The sequence below is a fragment of the Onychomys torridus genome, chromosome 16 (assembly GCF_903995425.1).
Source record: "Onychomys torridus chromosome 16, mOncTor1.1, whole genome shotgun sequence".
Lineage (NCBI taxonomy): Eukaryota > Metazoa > Chordata > Mammalia > Rodentia > Cricetidae > Onychomys > Onychomys torridus.
Window position 1 is genome coordinate 43,762,362 of NC_050458.1, and position 21,411 is coordinate 43,783,772.

The 21,411-nt window shown below is 55.4% G+C and overlaps 2 protein-coding genes across 5 annotated transcripts; both read right to left on the minus strand.

The window, feature by feature from the left end:
• Positions 1-300: 300 nt before the first annotated feature.
• On the minus strand, positions 301-9,685 carry C1qtnf6 (C1q and TNF related 6). 2 transcript variants are annotated; one of them, XM_036208578.1, is made up of 3 exons: positions 9,551-9,685; positions 4,332-4,581; positions 301-2,354 (listed from the first exon to the last, which is right to left on the minus strand). In XM_036208578.1, the coding sequence occupies exons 2-3, from the start codon at positions 4,573-4,575 to the stop codon at positions 1,810-1,812; spliced, it is 789 nt and encodes a 262-aa protein (XP_036064471.1). In that variant the 5' UTR covers positions 4,576-4,581; positions 9,551-9,685; the 3' UTR covers positions 301-1,809. The 2 variants fall into 2 exon arrangements, with proteins under 2 accessions (XP_036064471.1, XP_036064470.1); XM_036208577.1 differs by lacking the exon at positions 9,551-9,685 and adding an exon at positions 6,666-6,758.
• A 3,492-nt stretch (positions 9,686-13,177) lies between these two features.
• Positions 13,178-20,429, minus strand: Sstr3 (somatostatin receptor 3). 3 transcript variants are annotated; one of them, XM_036208907.1, is made up of 4 exons: positions 20,114-20,429; positions 19,573-19,711; positions 19,070-19,149; positions 13,178-16,412 (listed from the first exon to the last, which is right to left on the minus strand). In XM_036208907.1, exon 4 carries the CDS (start codon positions 16,371-16,373, stop codon positions 15,105-15,107), a length of 1,269 nt encoding a protein of 422 aa, XP_036064800.1. In that variant the 5' UTR covers positions 16,374-16,412; positions 19,070-19,149; positions 19,573-19,711; positions 20,114-20,429; the 3' UTR covers positions 13,178-15,104. The 3 variants fall into 3 exon arrangements, with proteins under 3 accessions (XP_036064800.1, XP_036064801.1, XP_036064802.1); XM_036208908.1 differs by lacking the exon at positions 19,070-19,149; XM_036208909.1 differs by lacking the exons at positions 19,070-19,149; positions 19,573-19,711; positions 20,114-20,429 and adding an exon at positions 18,727-19,059.
• Positions 20,430-21,411: the final 982 nt, after the last annotated feature.

The following is a 21,411-nucleotide window of genomic DNA, read 5'->3' on the forward strand; positions in this document are numbered from 1 at the left end:
TTTGCAGGCTGTCAAGTTGAGGCTCAGAGATGTGGGGACTTACTGGGATCCCAGCTGACTCTCAGCGGGTTCCACTAATTCCAGGACCCACGCTGTGTGAGCAACTGGCTAGAGCTGATTTCTTTGCAGGCAGAGAACACACACACAAGGCTTTGTTTCTGTGGAGCCCTCTATCTGCCCCCAGCAGGGCCAGAGTGGCTACCTACCTTCCAAGGCACAGAAGAAGGGCATAGAGCAAAAAGCACCAGGCTGACTTGCCAAGAGAATCCAGTATTTTTATTCACACTGGCCAAGCCGGCAAGGACAGTCGGGCTGAGGGTGGTTTTGTGGAATCAGCCTTCACAGCACATGGCAGGCAGGCCTTGCCTCTGTCACCCTGCCATGGCTCCCTTGGCTGTAAGCACCAGAGATGCCCGCCCAGGGCCAGCCCTGCCCTGGGTCTGCAGAAGCACCAATGGACGGAGACCACCTTCCCCTGAGAAGCCTGGGCAGCCTGCAGTGGAAGAGAGAAGGGTGGAAGGCCACCAGGCCATACACACTGGAAAGGCATGGGGGTCTCGGCGTCCCTGTTTCTCCATGACCTTCCCCAGGGCCTGTCTTGGCAGTGTGGCTCAGAAAGGGCCCCCAGATAACCTGAATGTCACCGGCTTCAGTCCCTAGACCTGCTTTGGGCTGAAACCTGCCACCTCTGTCCTGCCTGGCTTCCCGTGATGTCTGCAAGGGCAATCCAGGCAGGTGAAGCTCTGAAATGCAAGCCACCTTCCGGGTGTCCTTAGCACCTTCTAACACCTTCCTAAGCCCTGTGTGACAGAGAGCACCTAGTGCGTGGTCTGACCTTGGCTAATGTCATGGGAATTAGAAAAAGAGGGTAGGAGGAGTCTTCAAAGGTCAGGGAGAATTGGGCTCCAATTCACTCCCAGGAGCCCTTTTACCCTGGGTGCCTCCAAATCCCTGGGTCTCTTCCCAGCCAAGACTATACCTACGGTTTGCTTTCATGCTGGGCACCAGGCAAGAAGCTAGAGATGGGGAAAGGGACACCATGCCCACCTCCAGCACCCTGTGCCACCACGGAGCAGTGAAGAATGGCCCACAGTGCCTAAGCACCCAGTCTAGAGGAGCACCCCATACATGTGCGCTCAAGTCTTTGGACCCACTTGGGCATACCCCAACCCCTGTCCAGGCTACTGGGCATTCACCAGGGGAGAGACAGGACCTAGGTCTGATTAGTCTAGGTTTTCCTCAGACCTGGGACCAAGTGAGCGATCAGCATTTGATGAATGCATTGCATTAGTGAGCAGTGGCTAGAAAAGCGGGTGGGCGAGGGGTGGAAAGGGCAGAGGTAGGGGTAGGGTGAGGAGAAAACCTGAGGATACAGGAAGAATACTGGAGTTTGGTGGGGGGAATTCCAGAATGTTTGGGAAACCCCTAGAATGCTGGGAACATTCTAGAGAGCTCAGTAGCATCAGCATTACTGAGGAAATTGCCAGAAATGCAGAATCCTGGGTACACCCCAAATGCCAAGCCAGAGTCCACCACACAACAAAGTCCCCCCAGGTAAGAAGAACAGCACAATGATGTGTGAGGAAAGCCTTTCTAGAGGCTGAGGACGTTCTGGAATACTTAAGCCCAAAAGTCTCTGAAAATGAAGCCAAGCGGGGAAGGGATGGAGACAGACCGTAAGTGATAATCATAAGCAATGACAGCGGCAGATCCAGTCCTGGGAAACCTACCTACAGGACCTGCCCTAGCCACCAGCCCTTCCGCCAGCCCTCCCCCAAGCTGCCCAGCTGCGAAACCAGCCAGGGAAGCTCAGTCCTCTGCCTTGATCAGGTGGCCGCTGAAGGTGATGTAGGTGTCCACGTCATCGCTGTAGATGGCGTTCTCTCGCTCCCGCTTGAAGAGCCGCACCCACACGTGGTCGCCAGGCTCCAGCGGCAGCATCACACTCTGGCTCTGCATGATGCTGCGCTCGCTGGGCTGTGCGTACAGGATCACAGCCGCCTGCTCGTTGTGGACGATGTGCACATAGGTCTCCTTGTAATTCCAGCTGTGCACGTTGAGGCTGAAGAAGTAGAGGCCGCGCAGGGGGGCCGCGAAGCGGCCAGTGGTCATGTCGAAGTGGCCTTCTGTGTTCACGAAGACCCTGTCGAACAGCAGAGGGAGGAAGTCCTCACTGCTGTGTAAGGCTGTCTTGCGACCCACAGAGAAGGCAGAGTAGTGTCTCTGGCAGGGGCTGCCAGGGTTGCCTGCCTGCCCCTTGTCACCTTTGACGCCCTGAGAGCCGCGGTCCCCTCTGGGACCATCCTTGCCTGGCTTCCCTGGTGTTCCTGAAGGGCCTCTGTCCCCTTTGTCACCTGTGAGGACATGAAGGGGAGAAGTTAGGGCAGGCATCCTGGCCTATGCTAAGCAGTCATTGTTGGAAACCACTGCTTTAGCCTGGGTCCAGAAATGATGCTGGTGTTTACTGGGCACCTACTACATGCCAAGCGTTTATCACCGCAAACATCTCCCAACACCCAGACTGTGTTCTGTCCAGCTCAACCTGGGTCCCCATCCTGGCAAGGGAGGCATGACAGGCTTCCTGGAGGCTGCTCTGCTGAGGCCAGTGGGGAGGTGGGACAAGGTAAGACATGCTTTTTACACCCCTGGTTAGAGAAGAAAACTGCCTTTGCCATGGCCTGGAGATTTGGGGGTCTTGGGTGTCTAGGGTGTACCTTAAAAGAGCAATACCCACTTCACAGGTGCACATGAGTCCTCACTCGGCAGAGAGAGGGCAGGACATCCACTCAGCATGACCCAGACCATCTCCACCCTCCCTGGAAATGGTGACCTAGTCTCTTTTCCAGCCCTGGCTCCAGGCTGAGCATAGACAAGACACCCCAACCCCACCCCAAAACACCTAGTGTGTACTGAAGAGACCTGACTGCATATTTTCCTGGTAAGGCCCCTTGACCAGGAGTGGTGGTGAAATCAGTGGAGGTAGAGAGGGAAAGGAAGGCACAGGTCCTTGAAGGCAGACCAAAGGAACGTGGAGTGGGGGTGTTCACGGCTGTGGGCTGGCTCCACAGATACCACCTCCCAGCAAAAGCACCTCACTGAGTACAGAGCATCTGAGTACCTGCTCTATCCAGAGTAAGGCCAAGGCGGCTGTGAGGAGGGGGCTGCTTTCCTTCAACACATAAGCTGGCAAGAAGTCTAGAAAGAGGCCAGCTTGACCCACAAGGCTTAGACACAGAGCTCCAGATGTTACCCAGGCAGCCTTGTGCTACACAGAACTGTCCACTTCTGAAAGCCTGTCCAAGGGCAACACAAGGCTTCAGCCACAGCAGAGGCTCACCAGGCCTGGGCTCCTCCACCTCCAGAGGCTAAAGCTACCTGAAGTTGAACTGAGTGTGGCCATGAGGCAGGGAGACCAGGAAATGACCTCTCCCAGGCAATTAAATTGAGTGGGAGTCAGAGGAGAGTGCCCTGCTCTGACTCTGACATCGAAGTGACCCCAGGAGAGTCCCTATTGGACACTAAACTTCCCTATCTACATGGTGGGAGGAATGACCCACAATCATTTCCTCACATTGGGTGGGAGTATGGTGAGCAATGGTGGACATCAGTGGTGTGGCCATGGCAGTCATGGGTCCCATCACTGTGGTGGAACTCAGGCCCTTACATCTGAGACTATATATTAGGGAGCTGTCACCCCCCCAGCACCCCACCTCCAGCACCCCCACCTCCAGCCATAGCGCACCCCCATATCCAGCACCCCCACCTCCAGCAGACCACCTCCAGCCATGGAGAACTTCTACTTCTGTCCCTGCCATGTGCCCCACGTGACACCTATGAAGGCCAGGTCTTCTCTCTGCTCAACCCCCCTTTTCCCGCAGAGAGAAACTTATATCCTGGTGGTGGCTGATGACCCCGTGGGCCCACATCTTCCTCTCCGTGCCATCCTTTCACACCCCTACTGTGTGTGAAGGCCCTTGCCCTGTGAGCATAGGCTTGCCCTTCCCCTTCCCAGGAGCCCTGTGGACCTGCCATGCCCGCTCTGCTACCTGTGCCCCACACTTCAACACCCTCTGCCCACACTGTGGACCTCAGGGCCTTTCTCACCACCTGCTTCACCAGCTTGGGTAGTCTGTTCATTGCACAGCATCTGCCCACCACCTCTTCATTCACCCTGAACTCAGAACAGTCCTTGCACATCCCAGGTGCTATGCATGTGTAGACCGAAGGCAGGCAGGGCCTAGGCAAGGCCTGCCCTGCTTTCTTCTGTCCCTCCATGTTTCCCTCCCTACCTATCCCATACCAATGCTGCCCACGACAGTGTGATAACTCACCCTTCAGGATGGTAATGTTGATGTAGGGCCTGACCTCGGGCAAGACATAGCGGAAGGAGGGGGAAACAGGAGCATGGACAGTGTCAGCAGAGGACAGAGGTTCCTCAGGGTCACAGCATCGTTGACAGCCTTTGGTGAGATGGGAGGCCACAGATTCCCGAAAGGTGGGCTCCTCTGTGGGGACTCCAAACACAAGAGGAAGCAGGAGCACCGCCCAGAGGGAACCCAGGCTGTCTGTCCCCATGATGACCTGGACGGAGAGACACATTTGACTCAGTATATCTGGCATGTCAACACTCAGGGATAACACTATCTGCTGTAGCCAGGGCAGACCCAGTGTTACAAAAGGGAGCAGAGAGGACCCCTGCATCAGGCGAGTCTAGGGCTACCTGGGAAGCAAGTCTGAGGGTACTACACTAGCCACTGAGCCTCCTGTCTATTGTGGCCACTGCCACATGGCCTGGGAAGAATGAAACCCCTATGGAAACCCTCAGATGGCACACACCAGGCTCCTAGGCCTTTACTGAGCCACCAAAGAAGATGCCAGATGTCCACGGGGCTAACCAAGGAGATGGAGAATGTTTCTTTGGCTCCCTCATCTCTAAAGGCCATGGCTCCCACCACCACCTGCAGGCTCCATAGGCAGGAGCTGGGGTCCCCGAGGACCAAGGTATTGGATCCTGCAGGCCTCTTCTGTACAGAAGCAGGAGGTGCCCCTCTTGAAGAACAAGTCAGGAAATGAGATGCCCCCTTTGGAACAACACAAGGTTGAGGAGATGCAGCTTAGCAAGGCTCACCTTCCTGGTATCTTTGTACCCTCAACAAACCCCCTTTACCCAGAGAAAGCTCAGAGTTGAACCATTGGGTGATGGTTGTGTCAATCATGACAGGCCTACCAATCGTCTACTAAGGTTATTGAAATTGGGGGAGGGGAGGACCAAAAGAATTCAGAACTGGTGGGGTTCCATCTTGGGCCTTGAACATGAAGGGGTCCAGAGTTTTCAGAGTGGAGCCGGAAGTAGGCCGGACACTAGAGAAGGAACCTGGACGGGTGGGCAGGAAGCCCAACAGCGGGCCTTTGAGGTGGTGACAGGCTCAGGGCCTGGCGCCACCCGATTATCACAGATCAGAAACTGCTATTGAAACCAGACTGGTTTTTACACCTCTGGCGTCTCTTTGTTTATTTCCTTTTTGTGCCTCCTTAACATTCAGTACAATTTAAAAATATTTTTCTGTGGTTAATACGGGCTGAGAAGGTAAAATGATTACTTCTAGAAAGGCTATGAAGAGGGACTAGGTATTAAAGGGGCAGAGCTCTTAGGTCATCTCCCCAAGGGCCAGGGTGACGACAGGAGGCATCTCCAGAGACATCCGGTTCTGGAATGATCCTGTCCACATTGCTGGGTCCTGCTGGTTCTGCTCCACCAGGCAGGCAGACCCCTCAGAGACCAACCACCCCTATATTCCTCAACTCCAGGTTGCAGTGACGACCCCCCTTCCCTTTATTCTGGCCAGAGATGTGTCCCACCCTGTGGGGACATCTGAAAAACACAAACCAGTGTGACCTAGGCTTGTGGCTTAGCCCTTCTGGTCTTCCTCCTCCCTCATTCACACAAGATGCCAACATGTCTTCCTTGCCAGATTACATGGATGATTTAACAGGCAGCAAAGCTGCCTAGCTTGTCATGTACTTCAAAGAGTCCATTCCTTCCTCTGCCTGGTGGACACTTCATCCTGGTGTCTATGGCTTGACAAGACACAGTACGTCTCTCTCGGAGAGTCAGCATGGTTTAGAGACATTTCTGTTTCCTATTGGTCTGGCCCCTGGGGAGTCAGAGGCTCAGATACTGAAAAGGGGGGCAGCAATGGGGGTGGGCTTAGGGACAGGAAGCAGGAAGCAGGGCCATCTCCCTGGAAGTGGCAGGAAGCGGCCCTAACCACAGCTAGGATCCCTGGCTGGCTCCTGGGAGGGGGCCAGGTAAGACTAAGTGTAGGGGGATCACAACAACCCTAGAGTAGTCTGGAGGGCCCCCACCACCTCTGCTGAAAAGCCAGAGACTCTCGGAGGTAGTGGAGACTCGACCACTGTCATCATCCAGGTGGGCGGGGCTGGGCTAGTGGCTAGGGGAGGGGGGGTCACTGCAAGGGGCAGATAAAAGCCAGGAGCAGTGCAGGGTGGTCAGAGTGTAAGGCGGAAAAGAAGCAGCTCCTCCAAGGAGCTGGCGAGGCCCGAGGGAAAGGGCTCTGTGCTCAGAAAGAGGGGAACGGAGGAACCTCAGACTCTGACCCCAGCCCCCAGCCCAGACAGAAGCAGAGAGGCCTCCAGCCACTCACCCTGGTCCTGCAGCCTCAAGCTCAACTCACAGACCCCGGGCGGCCTCTGGCTCCTTGGCCCATGTCTGTGATAATAGCTTGTTGCTGGCCCGACCCCCAAGGCCGACAACTGAGCCGGGAGGGCGGAGGGACGGAGAGAGGGAGGAGGGAGCATGCTGAGCTGGCTTCCCATTCCCCACCCCCTGCTCCCGCCCCTCAAGCCTAGGGCTCTGCCTCAGAGATGCTGGGAGACGTTTGGATATTCAACTTCCTTGGGAATCTGTGGCCCAGACCCAGCCATGGGACCCTGTTTGAGTCAAAGGCCCTGAGAGTTTAGACGGACGGACGAGGGTCAAGGGCCTAGAAATACTTGGTGTGGAAATCAGAGGCAGCGAGAGAGGGGGCAGGGCTCTCCATTGCTCAGGAAAAGGAGGCTGGGAACTCCCACAGCCCTGGTCTAGTCGGAGCCCAAGAGCCATCTGCCAAGAGCTACAGAGACAGGGTGGCGTGAGGGCACTGGTACCCATCCTCCATAGGCATGAACCCTGGTTGTCCTAACACCCAGTAGCCAGCAACATGGCCAAGCACTGCCTCTCACACCCTAGGTGGTCTAGGACCCTGCCTCCAAGCACATAAGTGCTAGCTAGCCCAAGCATGACTCATCCCCTGCTCCTCCACCTGGAATCCTGCCTTTATTAATTCAATATCTTGTCTCCTAAAGCCAGCCCTCTCACAGAGGTAACCTCCAAGAAGTTCATGGGGGAGCAGCCTGTGTGCTCTGGCTCTTGCCTCAGTTTCCTCCACGGTGGGCTAGGGGATTTTTTTTTTTTTTTTTAGCAAGGGCCACAGACATGGCTCCTAGCCCTGGCTTCCTGGGGCCAGAGACCCTGTCCATCTGATGTCAAATGTCCCTCACCCTTGCCTACCTTCCCATTTTAGTTTTACTGAGTAAGTCCTACTTGAGCTAGGCTTCACTTCTCTTAGGGACCTTGATCCCCAAAAAGTGTTTAGACCCACTTTTTTCCCCAAGTCTCTCTCCAGCCCAGGGGGAGCAAGCAAGTTACCAGCTAGAGGATCTTGGCAGAGACATTACTCTCCAGCCCACCACTTAGGGGGCAGATTTAGGTCTGGGACTTCCTGGCCCCACTAACAGCTAAGAGTATATCAACCCTCGTGTTTTGGGTCCTTGACAGGGCTGTCTCTGTGTGTTGAAGCAGACAATCCAACAGCATATCAGTCCTGGAAGGAGCCTCAGAGATGATCTAATCCCATCCGTTAATCAGGGACATTGTGGCCCAGGCAGATCAAGACTTTGGTACAAAGTCACATAGCAGAGTGGAGTCCAAGTTGGGAGGACGCCAGACTCTTTTGGTCTGGTGCTTGCTGCCTCCCAAAATGACCTGAAGTCCTCAGGTCCAGTCAGGAGTACCAGTAGGACCCAGCAGAAAGCAGACAGAGGGACCATGGCCATATAGGGACCACCATCTGGCCCACACTGGCATGGCCTCTGTGTGGCCCTGCCTGCCTGAGCAGCATTCCTGGGGCACTGAGCCAGGCCTGCAAAGAGGCTACCAGCTTCAAGCTGCAGCCACCAGAGCAAAGGGCTGAGTCAGCAGCCCTGGGGGTGGAGACAGCACCAGGCAGTCTCCGTTCTCTTATGCAGAAAAAAAAAAAGAAAAGATGGATGGAATAGAGAGAAGCAGGAAAAAGATGAAAGGCACGGTTGTGTTGAAGGCCAGCTGTGTGCCTAGCACTGTGCACCCCACTACGCTCGGCACCCCACTATGCACGGCACCCCACACTTGCAGGATCTGGCTGCTCACTCCACCTCAACAGTCCAGGAGGCTCCAAGCCACTGACCTCAGCCATGAGGATGTCCCAGGCAGGTCAGGAAGATTTGAGACAGAGCTCCAGTCCTGGAGTAGACAGACAGACTTGGATTATGGCTCTGTTGCATGTTCTTCCAGCTGTGTGACATTGGGTAAGTTTCCTTACTCCCCTGAGTATTTTGTTTGTTTTTCAAGACAGGGTTTCATTGTGTAGTCCAGGCTGGCCTCGAACTCACTCCTCCTGACTCTACCTGCCAAGGACTGGGATTAAAGGTGTGTGCCACCACTGCCTGGCGCTGCTCTGAGTCTTAATGACCCTGGGCTAGACGGGCTTGATCCAGGACTGACTGTATGAGTGTCTGGGAATAGGCTGCCAAAGGGTGCTTCCTCCTGGCTACCTCGGTTAAGCCCCATATGCTGCAGCGTGCATTCATTTTTGTCAGCACACCTGCCAGTAGGTAACCCCAAGGCCCATGATGCCCTCCATACTCATAAACCTCTATCAGCAAATATGTACCCAGACACAGAAAGCCCGAACTATGTCACCAGGGCCAGAGTCCCACGGTATGAGTCTGTTTCTCCGCTCACTCCCGCCCTTTCTGAATTCCAGGAGCCAGGACAGTGACTTGGTGGCTCCAGAAGTCAGCTGTGTAAATGGTGAATGCTAATTCATAGTTGTAGTTCAAGGTCACTGCCAAGTTAACGTCTGAACTAATGGAGAGGAGGGCGCCACCTACTGGAGAGAGCCAGCGTGCGGCCCGGCACCCAGCACCCCGCCAGACCAGCCTGCCTGGGGAGCCGAGTTTATTCTTCCAAACCTCAGCACCCCAGAAAGCTGGCAGGGTTCTTCTGACCTACAGTCCCTTGAGGACAGCTCCAAATTGGCTTTACTGAGTCCCGCTCTATTGAGCAACCCAGGCTAGACCCTCCAGGTCCAGCCAAAAGAGACAAGAAGAGTTCAATCCCCCTCTTGCTCCCCACCCTCCCCGTCCCTGTCCCGGGGACCCACAACGCGGAAGCCTAGACCGGCGAGGAGCCGAACATATCCGAAAAGAGCCGAACAGAGCCCAGTCCTACCGAGCAAAGCCTAGCAAAGCTGAATCCAACCGAGGACGGCCGAGTGGAGCCGAACAGAGTCGATTTTTCCCGAACCAAAACGAACAAAGTCGGGTACAGCCGGGTGGAATCCGACAGTGGCCGAATAAAGCCGAATCTGAGCGAAGAGGAGGAGCGGTGCTCTGAGGTCCAGCGGCGCCCCCTGGCGAACACAGAAAGCACTGGGCTGACCTGAGCGGGAGTCATTGGGTCACCTTGCAGTCTTGAGATTGTCCTGTAAGATGGGATTGTGGGGTGCACTTCAGGAATGAGGGAACTGAGGCTCCGCCCGGGCCCGAGGCTGGCTCAGAGGCACTCTGAGCTAGGATCTGTAGTTCCCTTGATTGTGTGTGGTCAAGAACACCCCTGCCACTTACAACCCATATGTAAATCCAGTTGTGTTTGCCCGTTTATTGCAGCCAGAGCCTACAGAGACTTCCTTTGTGGAGGGCTACCAGAGCTCAGACACAACCATAGTCTCACAGATGGAGAAACCAAGCCAGCTCCGGAGGTGTTGACCAAGGGCGGTGAGGCGGCAGTTCCCATGAGCAAATATTGACACATTTCCTGGCCATCAAAGCAGCCGGACTGAAAGAGGACATTCTGTCCCTTCTCTGCAAAGCTTTGAAACAGCCTGACCCCACCCCAAGCCTCAGTTTCCCCACCTGCAACAAGCTAGTAGCAGAGGATGTGGCCAGGATCCCAGGTACCTGGACCCCTTAAGGAGAATGAGGCACTCTCTGGAGCCAGTGAGAAAGAAAAGATGTTTGTACACATGTACATCCCCGATTCACCCCCATGCTACAGCACTGTAGCCTGCCCAAAGCTGCAAGGTTTGGGGTGCTGGGCCTATGTGGCCTGGGTATCTCCCTTGCTATATATACTTCCCAGGGGTATTGTGTGCTACCAGGAAGCTGGCAGAGGTAACCTCAGAGCACCCCAACCCCCTAGTATCACTTTATCCACTTAGCACTGGGGAGGCTGAGGCAAGAGAATGGCCCTGTTCTTGGTCTTTTTCCTGGTCATGATATTGGGCAACAACTGCACATCTGTCCTGTGGACATACTTCTGAAAATGCTTGTGCAGTACCTGTGGGCACCAGGCACTGGCCTAAGCTCTGCGACATTAACTCGTTTAACGACCTCAGCGACTCCTTAGCCAGTGAGGAAGAAACTGAGGCCAGGAGAGGTTCATTTACTGGCTCCAGGTCAGATAGAGAGTGAATGGGTGAGCTGGGCCTTAAGCACAGACAGTCTGAGTCCACAGTGTCTACACACTGACACTCTCTGCTGTCCCCTCCTTGGCTCCTAGAGAAACCATCTGGCCTCTGGGCTGAGCCTTTGGCAGTTAACAGTGCCCACTCACCACGTGTTGCATGAATGATGAGCAGGTTGGTTTGTATACAGCATGTTTGATTGCAGGCCAGAAGAGGGCACCAGATCTCATTACAGATGATTGTGAGCCACCATGTGGTTGCTGGGAATTGAACTCAGGACCTCTGGAAGAGCAGTCAGTGCTCTTAACCTCTGAGCCATCTCTCCAGCCCGAGGCTGGGTTTTTTAAGGCAGGGTTTCCCTATGTAGTACAACCTGGCCTTGAACTCAGGGTAATGTTCAGCTTCCCAAATGCTGGGATCACAGGTGTGTGCCACACCCCCCTATCACCCTGACCTTTACTTCTGTCTGTTCTTGTGTATGTGTGCATTCATTGCTCTTTTCCTGAGGACACACATTGTATTGAGCATGACTTCCCTCCCCACTTACGTCTATAATGACCTTCTTTCCAAAAGAAAGGAAACAGGTTAAGATTTCAATACAGGGATTATGAAGGGCACAATCCAGTCCCACCTACCCCACCCCCATCCCCCAGGAGCTAACTCTCCAGGACACCATGACTTTACAGCCTCTGCCTCATCATGGGATTTCACCCCTACTCTTTCCTCCCATGATCTTGCTGGTGCATTGCCTAACTGTGGAGCCTCAACACACACCAGCCTCTCTGTCTGGCACACTCAGGCTCCAACACCTCCCTCTGTGCATACCTACTATGCTCTCCCAGCACACATATATACTCTCCTTCCTCACAGTACCCAAAGGGTAGCAATTCACAAGTGCCCACCTGGGAACATCCAGATACGGGAGCCATGCCCATGTACCCCAGTCACCTTCCTCCACGACAGCCCAGTAGTGGGTTCCAGTCCTCTGGAAAAGAAGCATGCACTCTTTTTAACCTGTCTCTATCTCTCCATCTCCTCCCATGACTTTTAGGCCATACATTCCCCCCACAGCTTTATAATGGACTCCCCGAGAGCCTGAGGGTTGCCAGTAGCAGGAAGAGCCCTGAGACTTTGTCAAGACCACACTTTGCTCACCTCTAAGAGTTCCCTTGCAACACAGCCTGGGGTCCCTCTACTCAAGACTTTTCTACTCCTGAGGATTTATGGAGCCCAATTGTCATCTCCCTTTGGGGTATCATCTTCGGGTAAAGAGGGGTCCCAACCATCGGTAGCCTTGTCCTCCCCGGCCTCAGGCTCTGCAGACTCCAAGCTCTTCTCCCATCATGCTGTTGCTGACGCACAAAGTCCCGATCCAGAAGCTGGTGACCATGGGCTGTTGCCTGGCAACCGCCTCTGAGCGACAAGATCAAGGTAAGTCAGCAACTTCCATTGCCGAAGAGGAGGACAGAGGCAGGCTTGACGGTCACTGCCTCTCTTTCTCTGCTTGGGACTAAATCATAGATTCTAGTCCCCAAACCCCAAAGCAAGCTCCTTCAGTTTCCCTTGCCTGCCCCTCACACCCTTATTTATTCCCAATCACAGCTCCGAAGCATGCTCCCGTGTGACTGTGGCCCCATGTCTTCATTCCAGAGACTCATGGGAAGGGCCATAGCTGCCCTGCCAGGCAGGCCCTGGAGATACAGCTGCATCACGCCGGCCCTGCGAGGTCAAGATTTCAGATGCATGTAGACACATGCACATGGACTTCAGCATGTCCCAGTGTCACTAAGTTCAGAGTCATGGGAGCAGACAAGAAACCCCTGCCCATTTGGACACTTCCAGGTAACGCCCAGGCATTGGCTGACCCATGGCTTGTACCTACACACACCTGCCTGAGAACACTTTGGACACATGTTTATGGCCATGCGCTGAACAAAGCCTCCCCCCCCCCCCCACACACACACTGTATGATTGTACCTAGACATAGCAGCCACAGAAAGCCTATGCACACTCAGCCTACTGCTGCTGCTGTCTGGCCCTTCCCCTCACCTCCTTGCCCCTCCCACTACCCCACTGGCCAGATTATATTGTCCACCACACTGCCTCACTTCTTTCTGGCTGGGAAGGTAGACATTGACCAGTCATTACCAACACGGCCTTGTTTTTGTGGATTGGCCCAGGAGACCGTCATGTGACTTAGTTGTAGTCAATCACCTTTCTGCTTGGAGACTTGCTGTTTGGATAATATTAAGTGTCTATTGTTTCAGATGGTGTTCTTCAAGGATATAGGCTCAAACTTTTAAGGGCATCTGTATGACCCTAGAAGGACTATGAAGCCATATGGAAAGACACCACACAATTGCACACTCACCCATCAGGACATACAGAAGAAATGGCTTAGTCACTATATTTATTGACAGGAGCTGGGGTCAGAAGCAGCAAAGGATTTCCCAGTTGGCCACCCAACTCCTTTTGCAAGGCACAGCTCCCCTGCCCCATCCAGGGAGGTTGGGCTGCTCACTTCTGCCCAAGCTCCTCCTCAGAGGAACCTCAGGGCTGGGCCTCACGCTCCACACATGCCTGAGTTTTGCAAACTTCCTCCTCCCAGGGTGGCCTGCATTCTTTCTGACCCTCGGCCACTGACCTCCTGCACCTCATTTCTCACGAATACCTTCACCCCAGTAGCTGCCACAGAGATCACTCACTGAAGGGGCAGGATGTGGGCTTAGCCTGAGTTGGGGGTACCTCCACTTTGCATCCCGTAAGTAGCCCCATCGTGGTGAGCAGTGGCTTAGCCAGCGTGACTCAGTTTCCTCCTGGATTCCAGCAGACTGGCGAGCTAGGGAACCACATCCACACCACGGTGAGGATACTGAGACCCAGAGGGGGAGGGCCCTGCCAAGCAGCTTGAGGTGAATAGAAGATCCAGGTTTCTCAGCTTCTGGATTTGTGGGTTCCCTGAGGACCCTACCTTTGCAGAGTAAGGTGGGGGTTTAGGCAGAAGCTCCAACCTCTCCAAGGCCAACTTTGTTGGGACCAAAAGGGCCATCTCTGGGAGGGGGAAGGGTAGAGTCCTGGCTCAGCCTGGGGCAGCGGCTACTTACTCCCCATGACAGCCCATTATCCTCTTTACAGTGTTTGGAGCCCTGGGAACACAGAGGATGGGGAGCTCTGACCCCCACCAAGGGTTTATGAGGAGCCAGGCCCATTCCTATGAACTCCATTGCGGCCCCTCTCCTCAACGCCGCAGACAGACCCTTCCTGATGACCATCAATGCTGCAACTGAGCTTAGCCCAAGGGGCGAAGGTTGGTTCAAGATCACAGCACAGCTCTGTTCTCTCCTCCCGCCTCTCCCCTCCCCTTATTACTGCCTCTGCTCCCTCTCCTTCATCTTGGCCACCCTCCTCCTTCTATCTCTCATCCCCTCAGGCTGCCACAGTCTCTGCCCTGGGGACAAGGTACCTGGCCTAAATAGGGTGAGTCAGGCTGTGGGTGGCCTGAGCCTGTGCGGTGTGTGGTCCCTCCCCAGAAGAGGAATACAAAATTAGAAGCATACGTCAGATGTAGGCCCCAGAGGGGTCCAAATAGTGAGACCCCCTGAAGCTTGGCTTCGTCTGCCGTCTGAAAACCTCCTCTCTTCACGTCCAGGAGCACAGGAGGGCCCAGCACTGAGATACTGGGATGAGGACCTGTAGGACATTGGGCTGTCCAGCAGAAGAGGTAGGAAGCTTAGGTAGGAACAGAGTGGCCAAGGCCACACAGCAGCATGGGAAGGGCTGAGCTGGGTCCTAAGCAGGAGCATCCCATCCTACAGTCTTACACTTCCTCTGGGCTTCAGCCAAGGCCCCAGCTCACCTGCATCCCTGATTCTCCAAGCCCTGCTGTGCCTTCCTGAGGGCCAAGGTACAGACCAACACCCAAGATACCTTGTTTCTTGGTCAGCCTGCCCACATCACCTTAACTTGGGCTCGGGAGAGTCCCCCCAGTAACAACACCCTCCAGACCCCTCATGACAGGGCCCATCCGGGCCTCATTGTACCCATCCCTGAGTCAAAAGAAGAAAGCGAGGCCCAGAGAGGGCAGAGGACCTGCCAAAGGGCACACAGCAGGCCCCAGCACAGAGGGGCAGAACCTAGGCCCCTGAACATTCCGTCATTGGACCCTGAACCTCGGCGGCCCAAGGATGGCCAGGACAGCGGTGTCAATGAAGTAGCTTAAGCCGCTGCTTGCTCAGACCACTGCATGTAGCTGGTACTCATGTCCTTAAGCCAGGCACAGCCTCTGCCTTTCTCTGGGCCATTGCTGGTCCTCTGAAGTCCTTACAGGTGGCTCAGGGTGCTAGGCTTGTCCCCAGCTGCAGCCTCCTGGGGTAGAAGCTGCAGCTCCTTGGCAGATCCTGTGCTGGGCTCCTGTCCACTGGTGCCAGGCTGTGCCATCTGACTGACCCTTCCGTTCATCTCCTTCCTTCTCTGAGCCCTCCTCTCCTCCTCCTCTCTTCTCTCCTCTTCCTCTTCATCCTCCTCCTCCTCAGTCTTCTCTGGAGGGCCGGACCCTGGCTCCTGGCTCCGTACACGACGTGACGGTCTCAGCAGGACCCTGCGGAAGCCCTGCTTGAAGCGGTAGGAGAGGAAGCCGTAGAGGATGGGGTTGGCGCAGCTGTTGGCGTAGGGCAGCGCCACCACCAGGAAGTAGAGGCCAAAGAAGGCAGGCTCCTCCGGCAGTGGGCACACGACGTTAATGATGTTGAGCAAATAGAAGGGCATCCAGCAGAGGACGAAGAGCGCCACCACGGCCACCACCATGCGCGTGACCCTGCGCTCAGAACGCCGCCGCCGCTGGCAAGAAGGTGCCTGCACCCACTGGCAAGATGGCGCCCGCACCCGGCGTGTGGTCGACCGCACCTTCACCACAATGAGCAGGTAACATAAGCAGATGACCAGCAGGGGCCCAAAGAAGCCCAATGCAGCCGTGTAGATGATGAAGGCTGCTCGCCAAGCAGCTGCTGGCTCTGGCCATTGCATGTGGCATGTGCTCATGCCCCGGGGGACTCCCGAAAAGATGACCACAGGCAGTACCACCACAGCCGAGGCCACCCAGACGGCCGCACTGACTGTGCGGGCCACGGGTGCCGTGCGCCAGCGGGCCGAGCGTGTGGGGTGCACCACTGCCAGGTAGCGGTCCACACTCATGACGGTTAGGCAGAAGATGCTGGTGAACTGGTTGATGCCATCCACGGCCATGACCAGACGGCACATGAGCGAGCCAAAGGGCCAGTAGGACAGTGCATTCTGGGCAGCCAGGAAGGGCAGCCCTAGCATGAAGAGCTCATCAGCCAGTGCCAGGTTGAGGATATAGACACTAGTCACTGACGGACTGGCTGTGTGCCGCAGCACCACATAGATCACCAGAGAGTTGCCCAGCAGTCCCACCACGCACACCACCAGGTACACCAGAGAGATCAAGATGCCACTGACAGCCAGACCTGCCAGACTTGTACCAGCAGATGCGTTCCCCAGGGGCCAGGCTGAGGATGTGTTCCCAGGGTCCAAGGTTGTGGGCACCGATGAAGAATAGGCAGCCGTGGCCATGGCCAATGAGAGGCCGGTCAGCAATCAATTACTCCTGGCCTATGGGAGGGAGAACACAGCTTAGTTGTGTCCGAGAATCCTTCCTCTGTGCCACTCAACCACCGCTACCTTGAACTTGGAGACCTACTGTGTGCCAGCTCAAAGCTGGAGGAGCATCTTACAGACCAGTAAGGTGAGGGATGCTATTCCTATTTCTCAGATGAGACTTCAAGTCCTCCCAATTCCAGATGAAATAAATAGGTGTGTTGTTTCTAGCAGAGTCCAGAATTTTCCTCAGATCTCTAATTCCAAACAGGATGGCAATGAGCTGATGGTGTCTCCTCTCCTGGAAGTTCAGCACCTCTCTAGCCCCGGCCATCACACGGGGTCCTCTACCTAAAGCCCTGCCTGGAAGGATGACTGTAAATGTGAGAGTGGGTGCCTGGACCCCTTCTCCATCCAGACAAACAGGTGATGAGAAGTCTGCAAGGCGTCTGGAAGCTTCGTCCCCCAGCTGCAGGGCTGTGGGTCCTGGGCTGAGTAGGAGGGAGCACCAGCTGGCAGGAACAGATATTCCCTGGTACTTGGTGAGGTCCTTTTATCCCGACTCTGTGCCTGGGCCTTGGGGACTCTGCTGGGCTTCCCTGCTGGACTCAGCTCTCCTGCCATCACTGAGATTCATGCAACCCTGGACCATTTCCACTGTCCCCCACCTCTCACTTCACTCCATCACATCCTGCACCAGTGAGTGAGGCATCAAATGAGTCAGAGGAGCCCAGAGTGGGCAGTCTTGAGAAGGAGTGGGCTGCAGAGGAAGGGAACCCCTCAGGCCTGCTCAGCAGCTTGTTGCTTCTGGAACTTCGGGAGGGTAAGAGACTAAGAGCAGCCCCTCCCATGGGCCTGACCCTCTGCCCCATCTTTTTCCAGCCAATGAACCTTTCCGCCTGCCCCTACCAGTTCCCTTGGATCCTGGATCCTGAGTGCTTCCAACTCCACCCTGCAGAGCAGAATGAAGGGGAAGTCTCTAAACTAAGAAGCTATCCTCAGTTCTGTGTTGACACACACACACACACCCTTGGTCTGGACTCTGCTAGAAACAGAGTGTTTCAGGTATCCCGATGAGACTCTGGAAGTAGGAGGCTCCTGGGAAGGGGAAGCCCCCATCTCCCAGCATGCTCCTGAGTAGGGAGCATACAACAGCTCCAAGTGCCAGGCTGGCGATGCCAAGGATGGCAAAGGACCCCTGGCAGAGTGCCAAGGCTCTTCTCTGCCACACTCCAGATTGGCTAGGCTTCCCACAGCCTCCAAGCTCCTGGCTGGGAGAGAGCCCCCAACCGGTTCTCAACCTGCTACATCTTCAGCTCTCTTGAGCTGGATCTGATAAATCTGGGCAGTGAGCTGTGGGATCCTGAAATGTCTTCACAGAGCTGGCTGTTCCTTGCTGTGCCCAGACCCCAGAAGACTTCAGGAAAAGCTGGTGTCTCAGAACTGTGCCAGAACACAAAGCATTCCTGCTGTCCTCAACAACTGGCCAGGAGGAGCTAAGGGGAGCCACAACCAGGAAGGAGCATGTATAGGAGTACCTGTGACCTGTCACCCTATTTTACAGGCTGGCAGACTGAGGCCAGGCTAGCACAGGCCCCTACAGTACTGTGCTGGTCTCACTATCCTTCTGGCCTAGGCAGAGCTTGCCTGGCTGGTGTCTGTGCTCTTGAACTCTGGACCATGGGCCCAAAGCCTCAGACCCACAAAAGCCTAGAGATGGGAATTTAAATTCTTGGAACACAGCCATGGATCCCAGAGTCAGGTTTTCAGGCCCCGTGACTTTTAATCAGAGAATGTCGCAACTCCAGACAGCTGGAGTTGACCATTCCAGGCCAGGAACTGTGGGTTCTAGGACCTTACACTTTTGCTCCCAGGGTGGAGGTGGGGCACCCTCTGTCACCCGGCCACCCTGCCCACCTGCTTTGCGCAGTGCCTTTTTCTAGCTTTCCCACAGACTGGCCAATCAAAGACACTCAGGACTGCAGGAGAAGGGAGAGCGCCAGGCACAGAGAAGAGCTGAGAGCCAGGCAGACCTCATTTCCAGGCTTCCGGCATGGATGCCCTCGGGGAAGCCCAGGGTGTGCTCCAAGGATGGCCCCTCCAGCCCCACACAGGCTCACACACACACACACACACACACACACACACACACTCACTCACTCACACACAGGAACACAGCTACCCGACAGACCCTCCTTAGACTCAGGGGTGGAGCATCGCTTCCTGGTACCCTGGCCTCCCTCCAAGACACCCTCCTTGCTGTCAAAGCTGACAGGCCAGGCAGGTGCCAGAACGTGGAAATCACATCTTTTCACCCGGGAAGACAGACCTGCAATTCCGATGCCGTCTTTTCTTTAAGGATCTGGAATCCTGTGCCTGATCTAATTCCTCCTTGGAAGGGAGGGAGGGACTTTGCCTCCCTGTCTGGTTTATCTTTGGCACAAGCTTGCCTGAAAGCTGGGGGTGGAATCTCCTCAGGGGACCGTGCAGGAGGGGAGAGACACACAGAGAGGGTGCGTTACTGCTCCTAAGCCCCACAGCAACTAAGGATGGCCCCTCAGGCATGCAAGACGCTCCGGGTGCTCTTATCTCCCTCTCATTCAACGCCTACCCCCTCCAAAGTGCTTTCGCTCAGCACTTAGCCTAGCACCCAGAACTCAGTAAGTACTTACAGAAACAAGCCTGTTAGAAAGTAAACTCCAAAGTGCAAGGACGTTCCTGGGCCGAGGCTTCAAATTCACATCCCGAGACCCTAGCAGAGCCCAGAAAGGAGGGATAAGGGAAGAAGTGGAACCTCAGAGAGGTGTAGCGGCTTCTGCAAGGTTACCCAACGGGTGAGTGAGAAAACAGATTCTGTCTACTGGACCATGCTGGCATCCTTAAAGTCCTCCGGCTTGGAGTTGTCAAAAGTCAGTGTAAGCTGAGGACCCCTGGCTGGCTCTGCCATCTGCCTGTCCTCTGCACCCTGGCCCTTCCTCCAAAGAGGCTGGGGTTTTGTGGGTTAGCAGTGGCTGACACGAGCCCTAGGCTGGGGACCTTACTTCCAGGAGCACCCCCTCAAGCCCTGAGCTGGGGACTTGGGTTCTGCTGATGGCAAACTACTCTGCGACCTTGGATAAGTCACTTCTCTCTGGTTCTAGTCTCTTCCTCTTCCAATGGAGACATGCATACCCACCTCGCAGGGTCGCTGCATGTCAGATGCTCCACTCCCAGCAGGAAGGGGCGCTCACGAGTGCCACCAAGTAGGCCCAGACAGCAGCATGCATCTGGCTTGGTCTGGTTCTGACATTCTGCTGTATGGAGGCTCCAAGATTCTGGAATGATGGCACAAGTTGCTGAGATTAATAGCCCTTCCTACCTTACACCCACACCGAGCTCACCAAAAAGGTTCCCTCATTGCTTTTAAGAACTCTCCACTCTGCTAGCCCTCGACTGAGCCCTAAATTCAACTTGGTCAGAGAAAGCGCTCAGGTATCCCACCCTCCAAGATCCCCTTGAGCCCAGCCTCCTTACCTGCCCACAGGGCAAGAGCTCCCTTTTGCAGTCGCCAGGCTGGGTAACATCCTGCAGCTAGGCACCACTAGAGTACAACCAGCTGGGGTCCCATACGGTGCCCACTCCTCCAGCGCTCGTGGGCTCAGGCCCTTCCTAGGCCCTCAGTGACCACGTCAGCCCACATTGTGTCTCCCATCTGGTCCCCGGCCCTGACTTCTCACCTGCACCTTGTCCGTCATCCCCCATCTCCAGGACTCTGTGGAGGATGCAGGACACAGAATGGGGTCTTCAGACAGCACCCAGTGGGGGGTGGCAGGAGTCACTTCCCAAGGTGATGGGAATGTGAAGAGAGCAGGGGACATAAGAAGCCAATAGAAAATAAGGAAAGGAGGGGGGTCGGAGGTGGAGAGAGAGAGGAGAGGGAGAGGAGACAGCGTGTGGGTGGAAAGGCAGAATGAGGGGGAGTGAGGAGAGATGCCTGGCAAGGAGCAGGGACAGAGGAGAGAGGAGAGGAGAGAATGGACCGACGGAGGAGCAGGGAGAGATGCAGAGAAAGGCAGGGACAGAGGGAGGCAGGAGGAAGGAGAAAGAGGGGGTGGTAGGGACAGTGACAGAGAAGGATTGTGCCACAGATGGTGACATGGAGAGCCAGCAGAGCGGGGAGCAGGAGGATGCGGGAGGGGCCGGGAGGAGGGGCTGAGCGCCGGACAGTAGGTACCCGACTGAGGGGCAGCAGGTTAGGGGCGGAGGCCGGGAGAGGGAGAGGCAGATCCGGTTACCGAGGAGATTTCAGCCACCCACGCTGGCCTTGGCTCCCACAGGGACTTGAAAAAAAGAGGGGGGCAGCGGAGAGGGGGAGCTGCCTGCCTGAGGCAGGATAGCCCCAGACCCCAGGACGTACTTCTCCGTGGTGGGAGGGGGGCTGCGTGGCGGCATGAGGGGGCAGAAGGCAGCATGGGCGCCGAGATGTGGGCTCCGAACCCACATCTCTCCTGTTGAGAATCCCAAGGGCAGAGACAGGTCCAGAAGAAGGCAGATAGGGACTGTGATGGGGGGGGGGGTCAGTTGGATCTGGACAGAGGAGCCCAGAGATGGGAAAGGAAGTAGGTATTTTGGGCTTTGAGAACCAAGAGCCTAAAGTCAAAGATACACGTTGAGAAAACAAATTCCCACTCTTCGAACTGATACAATTTGAAATGTAACAACCACACTTGAAGGCAATTGTTCACAACTCACGGACTACCTACTGAGCTCCCTGGGAGGGGAATACTTGGTGTTGCTGAGGTGTAAGAGTGGTGATCCCCAACATCAGATTGCCCACCTACATAAGCCATTCATTCTTGATTGGTGAGCTGGACAGACCCCAGTAGTAAACAGTAACTATCTGTGGCCAGTGCTGGTCTAAAGTGGACGGGAGCTCTGAACAGCTCTGGATGTGTCCTTCGAGTCCAGGGTGGGGCTTCTTGAAGCTGTCTTCCTCTGTTCACCGTCCTCTGTGGCTCTTCAGCACAGTCACCCA

Coding starts and splice junctions, on each gene's coding strand:
- C1qtnf6 (XM_036208578.1), bottom strand. CDS start 4,575: ATGGGGACAGACAGCCTGGGTTCCCTCTGGGCGGTGCTCCTGCTTCCT. Junction 2,355..4,331: donor CAACATTACCATCCTGAAGG/GTGAGTTATCAC, acceptor ATGTCCTCACAG/GTGACAAAGGGGACAGAGGC.
- Sstr3 (XM_036208908.1), bottom strand. CDS start 16,373: ATGGCCACGGCTGCCTATTCTTCATCGGTGCCCACAACCTTGGACCCT.